The sequence below is a fragment of the Chelonoidis abingdonii genome, chromosome 1, assembly GCF_003597395.2.
Source record: "Chelonoidis abingdonii isolate Lonesome George chromosome 1, CheloAbing_2.0, whole genome shotgun sequence".
Classification (NCBI taxonomy): Eukaryota; Metazoa; Chordata; order Testudines; family Testudinidae; genus Chelonoidis; species Chelonoidis abingdonii.
In genome coordinates, this window is record NC_133769.1 from 165,797,416 (window position 1) to 165,810,377 (window position 12,962).

Genomic DNA, 12,962 nt, shown 5'->3' on the forward strand with positions numbered 1-12,962 from the left:
ACCATTAGTCTCCTCCTTTTTGTGAGAACGCACAAACTCTGAGTTTTAACACTGACTTCCAGATGCATCCTACTGCACCATCATTATGCTGCATGAAACCTGGCACTGCAGGAAGCATATCTTTAGGAGGAGTATGTTTGGTAATGTGTCTGTAATCATGTAGATTAAATATTTTTTATTCTGACAATGATAAAACTATTGAATTAAAAAATTTCTCTGATCACTTGTTGTAAAATACCTTACGTGTTAGTTAAAGGCAATTTGGTGTCAATCTGAAAACCTCAATGAGAGGACACAGAAGGTATATGGCTGCACATGATTTGTGCGAAATATCAAGGATGGGCAGTTTGTTTCTGATACTGTAACTGTGGTGCCCCTCTAAGAATTTGGTTTAAAGTAGGATGGCATAAAATTCTAGCCTGAGGTATTTCAAAGTGGCAAATACAGAACAACTTGCGCTGAATCACAGACCAGAGCTTCACTTGCCAGTTTAACAGCTTTCCTTCTGTTTCTCTCTCCTAGTTTTAAATAATTAGTATTAAGTGATCATGAGAAAGCATTTTGATTGTGGATGCACATGTAATTATCAGCATGTTACTTGTCCAAACATTGAACAGAACAGATTTAAATTTTTTTATTAAAGTTGATGTTTAAGATTAAACATACACAAGTTAAGAGGGAAGGTACTGTACATCTGGGATCAGGCTTGAGTTATGAGGGATTACAGGTATTGGTTACAAGGATGAAGAAATACATACATATCACATAACCAGCACAGACCCAGATTGGGGTGCGGGAGTTTTTAAAGCATCAGTGGATAAGTGGGCTCCGGTACGCTACCCATGGAAGGTACTAAGAGTCCAAGTCAGTATCAGTGTAGCGAATAAGTCCATGGGTGGGGTGCGTCCCTTGGTTCGTCAGGGAAGGAAGTGGGTTATTTCCCTGGTCAGCGGTCTCAGTTACTCAACCTGGTATTGACGGTGTCCTGTGATGTGTTCCGTATAGATGTCTCCGGACCACCTGATGGTGTTGGACACCATGAGCTGTCTCATGAGCCGGGCGTAGCGTTGACCAGCTTCACACGCTCTCAGTACCGGTACATTGTGAGAGTCCCACGAGCCCAGGGCTCCCACGACTTAACACCTCAGTCTATCCGCTAGCGTGTTTTGGACCGAATTAACCCCAGCAGCTATCTCTTGTCAATTGATCACCAGGCACCCGAGGGGGGAAGCACTGAGATTCATACAAAGCAGAGGCCATGTTATTGCTGCCAACCTCACTTCACCATTTCTGACAGGGTGGATGTGAAGGCAGACATAATTTATAGCTGGAGCACAGCAGAAGCCCTGCCAGCTAAATTTGCTGAAGGAAGCTGCTTTCCATCATTGCACCCTCCATGTGGTGGATTTTCTATTGCTGCAGTTTTAGGATTATACCACCAGAATTCAGAATCTGACCCCTGGTATTAAAATCACTTCCTAATTGTTTACTTAGAGGCTGTGTCTAAGCGGAGGTGAGGGTGCTCAATACCTTGCAGGATCAGTCTTTGATTTATACATTTGGTTTTTTTATTTACAAGATGCACCTCCCCAGCACTGTAGGATAAAACACTAAGGTTTCAACTGCAGTTTTAATTCCAAAGGTGAAGCTATCAATACTAAATGAGTTCAAAGGGCAGCGTAGAAAAGACTTTACAAGGAGTAATTTCACAGCTCTAAATGTCTATTTTTGGTGCTGCCCATTTTCAGTCCCTCAGGGTAGTTGTGTAATCAATCTTTGCCATTATTTTTGCTAATGAGGGCCTAGCCAGTCTGAATACAGTAACTCATATTAATGATTAAATAATGTTGAATAATTCAGAGCAAGATGTTGAAGGACAGAGTTCTTAATTTTCCAATTTCAAAAGGAAACTAAATACATGTCGTGGGTCAATGACTATTTTCACCAAACCGGCAGAACTGGGATGTTAACAATACTTTAAAAAAACCAGAAAGGATTTAAACCATGTAACTACAGCTTGCAGCAGCCAGAAACCAAGTTGGCTCAAACCCGAACATCTATGTTTAGAATTTTGCTAACAAGACTAAACAACTTCAAGTCCTTGCCCTCTGTTCTGCCCAGAGAGTTGATATGAATGACTTGACAGCTACACAAGCTACCAATCCCTTCGGCTTTGTAAGCTTCCAATTCCCCCTTCAAGAAAAGAAAGAAAAAAACAACCCAAGACCCAATCCATATGGAAATGGGTCGCTTCACTAGCCTAAAGGCCTTTCTTAATAGGAAAGCAACAGAGTATTGTTATTTGCACAAAACCTTATGGGTTCAGAAGTATAAAATGTAAGTGCTTCATGGCAATAAAGAGAATGGAAGAGACTTCTCTGGTTTTTAGGATGCAATGCGGCAGGATGGCAAAACTCTCCCTTATTCAAGAAGAAAGCTAAGCAAACCCTAGAGAAAAAAAGGAGGGTCAGTCTAGGATCACGTGTCTGCATGAAGCTGGGAAGAGAGTGCAGTTATCTAGAAAGACAAGCTTTGAACAGTCAAAAACAGAGAGTGCAGCTTGGCTGAAAGGATCGTAGTGGGGGCTCAGGGCACAAAGGGTTCAGTGAGTATCAATGAGATAAAACAAGAGCCAACAGACTTGTTACTGGGGCCCTTTTGACTCTAAGTATACAATATCAATAAATAGGAGCTCAGAGTATCTTCTTATATAACCCAACAACAAGAATTAATGCTACACCTTGGGCTCAAAATAAGATCATTAAATTTTTTAGGATAAAGTTTTTAGGGGTTAAGGTAAGGTACGGGGGGGGGGGGGGGAAGAAGGCTTTTCTGTCTAAACCAAAAAGAAAAATGTAATGATTTTTATTATAACTCCCCTCCCCCTCCACTTTGACAGCATGGAAAAGCGGATTTTTATGACAACTCCCCCTTTTCCCCTTCACATTGACAGCACTGGAAAACTAATTCCACTTTATTCATAGAACAGAATGCACAGCAGTGCAGTTTCCTCTTCCCCTCAAACCTTTAATGGGGTGAGATGGGAGTTCAGTCTCCATGCCCTGCCCATTTTATCACTGGGCTCACCAGTCTCTCTACATTCAAACTGCCAACACGCAGCCAGTTTTGGTATAAAATCCGTCCACTAGGTCTGGACTAAAGCTGCCAGCTCATTTCATATAGCTCACCAAAAAGCCAACAGGTGATAAGAGCAGTGTAGTCAGCATTCTATAACTAATTCAGAATGGTGTCTGACTATTCTTCCTTCTTTAGAATTCATTTCAGCTCAGGTGAAGCCTTATCTTAAATCTCTGAGTACAGCTACACTAACCACAGGAATAAGACCAATTTTCCTGGCTCTCAGTAACTTGGAAACCATTACTTAGAAATCCCCACACTTCTGTCAAAAAAGAAACTTCCTGAAATTAATGTTCTGCAATGACTGGATACTTTGAAACAATGCTTCCTTTTGTTTCCTTAACTGCACCATTAAGAAAACAAACCCACTTACTTATTTCAAAAGAATTCACAACTCAAACAGCACAGAAATACACTACAAGAAAAAATTCTCACAAAACCCCATAAAACTCAGGAGATCTGGATTAAGAAATCTTTTAGTTCCTAAAACAGATGAATCCCCATCCCCCATGCAGAAGGAAATGCACAAGACATCTCTTTGATACAGCACATTTTACCTGGCAGTTTTAACTCTTCTAGTTCAATCACTGAACGTTTAGTACCAAAGTGTTGATTAAGTAGCTTTTGTAGGTCTTCAGGGACACCTGGTTTTGGAGATGATTCTGCAAGAATATCAGACATTTTCTTCTACAAACAAAAGTAAAAAAAGGAGATGTAAGGCATTTTCAATATGGTGTTTGCCATTTGACAATCCAATGACAATCTGCAAGAGTATGTTGCTTCATAATCTTATACAGGTGAAACTCAGTCCTAAAGTCCTTATAAGTGGGCAAAACTCCAACTGCTTCATTGGGAGTGAAAATTTCAGCACTAGGTCTGCAGCCTGTGAAGATGCACTGTGAAGTAAAAACCAAAACATCTTTACTGTGTACCTCTGTTATGCACTCTACTGCAATACTGGCATTTTCTCAAAGGTTGTGTTGGGGGAGGAGTTGGGTGATAGGTTTTTTAATTTATAACTTTAACAGTGTTGCCAAGTCTCTCAAATGTATTATAAATATTACAATAATGGGTGTTTTTCTTAAAGCTCTAGCTACAGGAGTCAAGAGATTACTGAAGAATCTCAGCTCTCTTTTAAATTTAAAAAGGTAAGCTTGCAGCCCTCTTGATTGCATAGAACAGTTTGGAAACATGACTAGAGAATACCCTAGCAGCTCAAAAATCAACAGGCAAAGAAAAAAAAACCCAAGATTTATTTGAATGTTACTACTTTTAAACTGATCATGATTCTGGGGGCGCTAGTTCATGATTTTTGAATAATTGGGGTTGACAATACTGCTCTAAAAATATCAAGAATTAGGGTTGCCAATTTTGGTTGGGTGAATTCCTGGAATTTCATCACATGACACAATCTTTAATTAATTCCTTCAGACTCTGGGCCAATCCTGGATGGTTGGAAACCACATCAAGAATACCAGGTCCTTATTTCCATCTGTTTGTTGGAGGATTTTGGCAAGATCTTTCTAGGACCTGGATGATGATACCTCAGGAGACTGAAACCTGAGGTACAGTTTTCAGTCTCCAACTGGGAGACAGGAGCAGGGATGCTGGATTGTACAGTATAAGGAATGTCAGCAGTTGACATTTCAAAAGCAATATTATATATAGTCACTTTCAGACCATTTTCATACATCATAAAGGAGAGTGACAAACTTTTTAAAAAAAATTCTGAGCAGCCTACCTTTAACCAGCAATCATGAAAATGGTATTTTATAAATGAAGCCCTCATTTAGGGCTTGATCTTAATCCCACTGAAATGAGTCAGAGTTTTCCCATGCTTTTAAGTCATAATTTCACTTTCTAAATTAATTAGTTAAATGAATGACAAGGGAAGAGAACACGGGTCCCTCTTTATTTAAATGATCTTACTTCTTTTAAAAACAAGAGCTTTTCAAGCGGAGAAGGCAGCTTGGCATGACAGAGGGTATTAAAATATGGACAACCCTAAAAGCCAGACTGTGAACTTTTTCCTGTTAGTGACCTGTTACTTGCTTAAGACATCCCAGCTAACTGCTCACCAATGGGACTAAAGAGATCATAATCTGGCCCTATGAAAGGTCTTGAAAATTTTTTGCTCAGTCCCAAAACATTTAGGCCCTGAACCAGAACCTTTTGAAAGCACTGGGAGCATTTGCAGTGGACTTTGGCGCAAGCCCTTACAGTGTCTATGTGATTTCACTCAGTGAACAGCAGTAACAAGTTCCATCCTGATTCAGTAAAATTTTCCTGTTGTGTAATGACTGCAAGCTGGGCCACTTTTTGGAGATGTTTTATAGAGAGTAATTATCTAACAGATAATAACCCAAGATCAACAAGACTCATTCTGCTTAGTACCACAGGATAATTGCCGTTTCACTGGCTCATTGCGTCATTCACTGACTCACTCAATTCCTTCTGGAAAATTATGGTTCTCTTGAGGAAGATGCTGATGTTAATGAGAAATTCCATAACAGTCAGTGCAAGGACACCTGATCATACTCTTTTTCTTCAAGGAGAGCTGTGGGAAAATGTTCTTCACACAGGAAGTTTTATTATTTTTCTTCCAATTCATTCCAGATGCTTAAGGAGCAAAGGGTTTTATTTTATTTATTTATTTATAAAAGAGAGTCATTAGTTTGGGACCTATATGGTAGTACAGTATAATAAATTCTTCATGATGATTACTTGACAGGTTATGTGTACAGACTTAATGGCATATTACCACTGGAAAAAAAAGATCTAACTAAGCCTCTACTGTTTGCATGAAAACTGGAGGTTTATTTTAGGTCTAGTCACCCATTTTCATCATGGGATGCATTTGTTTTGGCTGCAAAGAAACTGGGATGGTTATTAACGCCAGACCTGCATCTAAGGCAAAATCCTCCCATCCACTGGGGTATGTACAAGATCTAACATGAAATTAAAACCCTGCGTACCTGCTCTGTGAGACAGCTAAGTGTTTTAGTCTGTTCAGAAAGACAACACACTTTGTGCTATATAATCTCCACCAGGACTGTGAAGGGTGCCTCTGGGGGCAGGCATGGTCATGGTCAGAAGATCAATACAGAACAAGGACCCCAGTAGCTATACTGTGGGGAGAAAAGGGACCAAATCACTACTGCCCATGAAATGCAGTTACTGTTGTGGCCTGGCTGAAAGGATGGGATGGGGTGATTCTATCTCCCCCAATGCCCTTTCAATCCCTGCATTAAGCTCTTCTGGTCAGCTTTGGACACAAGGTTGCGGTTGGGTACATAGGTATGAAGCAGGTATTTGACTGGAGTTGAGAAAGGGGTAGAGCTGATTTACTCCTTTTCATAAAACTGGTTGCAATGTTATGGTCCCAGTACACTACACCAAGGGAAACAAGCTTCTAAAACCCTTTAAAAGATACCACTGGCATTGTGCTATCCTGAAGGTGACATGTCTTATAAAAACAACTGCACCCATCCAGCCCCCAAAACCATTTGTGTTGAACTTTTAGTTGGACAGGGGGTAGAGGGGGAGTTTCCAATACCTTCCTTCTCCTTTTCACCTTCACAGTGTGTTCTTCTTTTTCCTCAGGATGAGTTAGAAAACATTCCACAGGCTGCAAAGCAGATTGTAAAAAGAGATTCATCATGAGAGATATTATTACCCCAGAACACCACAGAACATGATGATGTGGGGGCAGAAGTTATGTACAAAGATTCAGATACTGACAGAGGAAAAAAATGATATGTACAGGTCTGGGGTAAAACGCTGCTCTGTTACAGTTGTGTAAATTTGAAGTAACTTCTGGAACTACTTCATATTCACACTGGTGTAACAGAGAACAGAAAAAAAGTACAGAAACCTGAAACATACGAGTCATAGGCACACCTTTATCATCCAATATACAGCATGTTTAATACAACAACAAAAAATCAGAAGGAAAAAGCGAATCTCTATTATTGTGTGAGACAATCATTCTAACAGGTTTCAGAGTAGCAGCCGTGTTAGTCTGTATCCGCAGAAAGAACTCATTCTAACTTTGCCAAACAGGCCTTTGTAATAATTGGGTACAACCTAACCAACCAGCTGGTGACCTATATCATACAGATAGGAGAGAATAACTGGAAATAATGATTTTTCTGTATTTCTGATTTCCTTTGTGTTTATAATGTAACTTCTTTCAAGAGATGTTTTCAAATTTTGCTCTAAGCTATTCTTCATTTAATACCATGAAATGTCTCTTTGGTTCATTTCTCCCCACTTGTATGTATTTAGGATGATCAGTATATGGGCATTCAGTTTGTAAAGGTGGCAAACTAGAGAGATCATGTCTAGAGGTCACAGGAAAATTAAATATAGAGGCAGCTCATGTACCATCAGTGGTACATATACAACAGTTTGAGAACTGCAGGTGTACCTGCTAGCTGGGTATTATTAATGGGGCTTAGTCCTAACAGCCCCTAAAACCTGCCACCATGAGTATGGCTCTCATTTCACAGAATATAAGGGTTGGAAGGGACCTCAGGAGGTTATCTAGTCCAACCCCCTGCTCAAAGCAGGACCAATCCCCAGATCCCTAAATGGCATCCTCAAGGACTGAACTCTCAACCCTGGGTTTAGCAGGCTAATGCTCAAACCACCGAGCTATCCCTCCCTCAGCAGCATGTTTTAAACTACTAAATTAAAGTCAAACCATCTTCCTAACTCTGGCTGAGATTATAAATGGAGCCAGCAAATGGAAATCTCTCTCTTGTCCATTCCTCACCTCTTTCATCTCAATCCAGCAGGTCACAAAGTTTTGGATCCACTGACTGTGCTGTTATCACTGTTGTAAGAGAAACAAGGTAGGTGAGATAATATCTTTTATTGGAACAAGTTCTGTTGGTGGAAGCTCTGTGTATCTCAAAAGCTTGTAACTTCCACCAACAGAAGTTGGTCCAATAACAGCTACTACATCACCTACTTCATCCCTCTCATATCCTGGGACCAACTGGGTTATAACAACACTGCAAACAGTTATTGCCATAAGGTACTTCTATTGTGGTAGCATCTCCAGGATCAGGGGACCATTGTGCTAGATTCTGTACAAATATAATGCCCAGGCAACTCACCTCCCTGTGTAAGTTTTTCTCTTCTTGTCCAGACTCCCATATACACCCCACCCACAAGACTGATTCTACCTTGCTGGCCCAAACCAGTTTGATAAGTTTCTTGTTTTTCTCTCCTCCCTCAAGATGTACGTGTCATAGCTCAGAGTAAGTGCACCTGTATTTTCCTCTTGTGGTAAAGCAAGAGCACCAGTTCTAGGCTCCCGGCTTCTCAGTTCCAGTCTCTCTCCCTTCTGACTGGGGGTTTTCCAGGCTGCATTGTTCCTTGCCCACACTGTGAATTCTCTAGCAAGTCAGACTGACTAAGCAGGCCTGCTTTGCCTTCTCCTTAGAGAAGTGTAATTGCCCACAGGTAGAAGGTACCACAGAGCTCTTCATGAGCAAGCACATTTATTCTTAAGCTAGTCTTATTGAAAACATTAGAGAAAAAACATATTAAAACAATAAAAGAACCTACACACATGCTGATAAGCTTACCAGAGATCACCCCATAGGTGCCGACTCCATGGGTGCTCTGGGGCTGGAGCACCCTTGGGGAAAAATAAGCAGGTGCTCCGCACCCACCGGCAGCCAAGCTCCCCCCTCCTCGCCTCCTTCTCCCCCCCGCCCTGAGCACGCCATGTCCCCACTCTTACTCCTCCCTCCCAGTGCTTTCCACCCCCGTCACCTAACAACTGTTTGGCGGCACTTAGGACTTCCCGGGAAGGAGCGGGAGGAGCGGAGATGTGGTGTGCTCAGGGGAGGAGGCCGAGAAGAGGAAGGACAGGGGCAGGGACTTGGGGAAAGGGGCTGGAATGGGGACAGGAAAGAGGCGTGATGTGGTGGGAAAAAATGGGATGGGGTGGGGACTTTGGGGAAGGGGTGAAATGGGGGTGGGGCAAGGGTGGTGCAGGGGCAGGAAGAGTTGGGATGGGGCAGAGCCGGGGGGAGGGGGAGCGAGCACCCACTAGGCAGTGGGGAAGTCGGTGCCTATGGATTGCCCTAACTCCAGAAGGGTTCTGGTAGGAGTCAGTCCTTCAAAAACACACGAGTTTTCCTGTAGTAACAGGTTCATAACACCTTCTGCTCAGAACAAGAACACCCATGAATCTGTGAGTCACTCCATTATACACTTTGGGCCTTTAATATTGGGACCACGGGAACAGTTAATCAGCAGACGAGGAGTTTCTCCTCGGGACGTAGCTTCAAAAGGTTGTATCTGAAGGTGGGAATTTGCATTCCCCTTCTCCGCAGTATTTCCTACAAAACCCACTCAACTAAAAATTCATTCTTGTTTGGCCGATTGTTCAGAGCCCTTTGAAGCTCTCCTAACAATTTCCCAGCATTGACATTAAGTCACGCCTCCCCTTTAGAGATGTGCCATATAGACTCGATCATAAGCCGGTTCGTTTATAAGCCGATCCCCCCAAGATGGATAAGTAAAAATGGAAAAATTTTATAACCCGTTCATAAGCCGACCCTATAATTCAGGGGTCAACAAACTTTGGCTCCCGGGCCATGAGGATAAGCCGCTGGTGGGCCGAGATGGTTTGTTTACCTCGAGCGTCCTCAGGCATGGAGGTAAACCTAAGTAAACAAAGTGCCTCAGGGTGTCAGCCGCTTACCTTGACAGGCCAGGACAGCAACTGGTGGGGAAATTTGGGAGGGGGGAGCAGAAGCTCGGAGTCAGGGGAGTAACCCCTGACCACCCCCCCACATGACCCCACCCCCAGCCCAGGACCCCCACACTCTCCCCATCCCACCCCTTCCCACCTTATCTGGGGAGGACGAGAGGAGGATGTCTCTGGCCTGGCTGGAGCTGCTCCGATGGGCTGGGCAGTGTGGCCACAGCCTGCTCTGGGGGATGGGGCCAAGCAGCACAGCTGAAGCCTGCCAGTCCCAGAGCTGCAGCTGCTTCAGAGGCTGGGAGAGAGCAGCGTGGCCAGAAGCAGAGAGACTCTGGCCCCTCCTCTTCCCTTCCGGCTGTGCTGTCTCTCCTTGCTCCCTCTGTTGTGGGGAGGGGCTGTGTCCCACCTCTCCCTCTCTATACCCCTTCATAAGCCGACCCCCTTCTCTGGTGCTTCCCTTTTTTACTAAAAAAAATTCGGCTTATGAACGAGTATATACGGTACATACAATCCCACAATAATACATAAACATTTGCATTTTTAATACGACTCCCAAGATACGTAAACTTAATTCAGTAAGGTTTGTCCAGGATATTGCAGGAAATGGCCATATCTGTCAAAGTATGGACTATAGCTTCTCTCTCCATTGCTAGTCTTCCACTGTAACGTGCACAGAACCATTATTTTTAATGATTTTCCACTGAAACTAGCCTATACTCATTGACTATTTTGTTCCACTTAGACGCACAAGACTCCTTTGGTAGAGGAGCAGTGTAGGCTTGGTGAGCTGATGAGCCCAGGAATACAAGTATAATTTATTCCAACACAACAACTCCACACCACATATAACTGAGATGTTTGGATAAATCTAATTACTGTACAGTGAATGGTTGTAAGTTTATGTGTGTCCTTTGTTGATGGTTTGGAAACTTCAGTAGTTTAAGAATCTTATCTAGACCAAGCTTCAGACCCTTCTGCAAGTTTTCTCCTACTCTTGTTCATTCAGCAGCTTTTTCCAAATCGCCTTTAAAAAAAATTATTTGCATTTTTTCCTTCTGAATTGTACTGTGCAGACTACCCACTGATTTTGACCTAGCTCCATGTACTCCGCATATTTTTGGGCTATTTTTACACGGAAGTTTTAAAAATGCAGAAAAACAGGAAATTTGTGCTGAGACCTTTGATTTATGAAATAAAATGCCATGAATTCCATGTTTGTTAATCACAGACAGAACATAAAATGTTTCCTGTGTTATGTTTCTAATGCAACAGCTCTCCACATGTCGCCAAGTTACTGAAAAACCAAAATGTAAAGTGAAAACATTCTTGTGTCTGAGAGAGAGAGAGAGTGAAAGTTTACATTCCAATTAGGCCATCCACTGAATTTGGGAGTTACTGACAAAATAAACATTTCAACCAACTGCTTTAAAATGGAGACAAATTGTTCTTTTCATTGTGGGTGTGCAGTCTATGAATTAATTAAACTATCAAAATAGTCTGTGGACTGAAAATATATATGTTGTTAATTCCATTCATTTCTCTCCTGACTGGTTTCCATACACCAAGGCCACAACAAAATAGCTTCTGGACTGTGGATTAGACAGGAGTGAAGTGGATTAAATCTGCAATTTAATATGCACCAGAAATGCCGGATTCAAGTGAAATACAAACATTAAAATTACAGGCACCTCTGTAAAAATATTGATTAGCAAACTTTTTTGCAAGAAAAGAGCTGTGTGATACTGTAATGAATTTGTGGCCTCATGATGCCGCACACCATTGCCACATGGAGCGTCATAGCTGTTGTGGGGCTAAAACTCAGAGCCCTCCTGCTCCAAAATCCAGGCTTCTACTCCTTAAACTAAACAAAGATCTCTGTTAGCAGCACATGTCCTAGGCCAGGGGTTCTCAACCTCTTTCTTTCTGAGGCCCCCTACAACATGCTATAAAAACTCAAGGGTGCAGCAGGGGATGGGGGGGACAGGGGGCGGGAGTTCAGGCATGAGTGTAATTTGACTTCTATTTTGGATGGACAGGGCCCATCAGAGCTCAAGCCAACTCTGCACGGCATGGTCCCTGGAGGGAGTGCCACCTCCACCTCGACTCACCTCAGCAGGCCACCTATCAGTTGGGGGAGGGGGCAACTGGGTTGGGGGAGGGGGCAACCAAAAATTATAACTCAAAAGTAGGGGGGCTCAGTTCAAAAAGTTTGAAAACAGTTCAAGGGGCCGGAAGAGGGGTAGCTAGGGGCTGTGTGCGGGCGGGGGGCGGGGGGAGGTCAGGGTGCAGAGAGGGGGATAGCTAGGGGCTGTGTGCAGGTGGGGGGGTAGCTTGGGGTGCAGAGAGGGGGGTAGCTAGGGACTGTGCGCAGGCGGGGGGGTAGCTCGGGGTGCAGAGAGGTGGGTAGTTAGAGGCTATGTGCAGGCCCGGAGATTAGCTCAGGGTGCAGAGAGGGGGGTAGCTAGGGACTGTGTGCAGGCGGGGGGGGTAGCTCGGGGTCCAGAGAAGAGGGGTAGCCAGGGACTGTGTGCAGGCAGGGGGGTGGGGGAGAAGGTTAGCTCGGGGCTGTGTGCAGCCGGGTGGGGTAGCTCGGGGTGCAGAGAGGGGGTAGCTAGGGGCTCTGTGGAGGCGGGGGGTAGCTCAGGGTGCAGGGAGGAGGTAGCTAGGGGCTGTAGCTTGGGGCTGTGTGCAGGTGGGGGGGTGTAGCTCGGGGCTGTGTGCAGGCGGGGAGGGTAGCTCAGGGTGCATTGAGGGGGGTAGCTAGGGGCTGTAGCTCGGGGCTGTGGGCAGGTGGGGGGGTAGCTCAGGGTGCAGGGAGGAGGTAGCTAGGGGCTATGTGCTGAGAAAGCTCCCCTGCGGTTCCTGTTCCTCGAGGGCTCTGCTAGTCACGGAACCGGGTCCCCCTGCCTAGGCGGCTCCTACCAGCTGCATGAGCAAAGGGGACTGTGAGCTTCAACCCCCTGCAGCAGCAGGAGATGAGGGAATGCTGTAGCTGCCTGCTCCATGGCATCAGCAAGAGCAAGAGCTGCCCTGCACTGCCCATGCCCAGCTCTGGCTTCCCGCCTCCGACCTGGCCAGGGAGCACGGAGAGGAACAT

At 44.1% G+C, this 12,962-nt stretch overlaps 1 protein-coding gene across 6 annotated transcripts in view; it reads right to left on the bottom strand.

The window, feature by feature from the left end:
• Positions 1-12,962, bottom strand: part of CMSS1 (cms1 ribosomal small subunit homolog) — a 372,753-nt gene that overhangs the window by 19,232 nt on the left and 340,559 nt on the right. For 5 of the 6 annotated variants that reach the window (XM_032776664.2, XM_032776665.2, XM_032776668.2 and 2 more), the window contains exons 3-4: positions 6,695-6,766; positions 3,696-3,825 (exon numbers count right to left, since the gene is read on the bottom strand). In XM_032776664.2, the coding sequence (XP_032632555.1) occupies positions 3,696-3,825; positions 6,695-6,766 (202 nt within the window). The remainder of the gene's footprint in view (positions 1-3,695; positions 3,826-6,694; positions 6,767-12,962) is intronic. The other variant, XM_075072415.1, reaches the window with a different exon arrangement.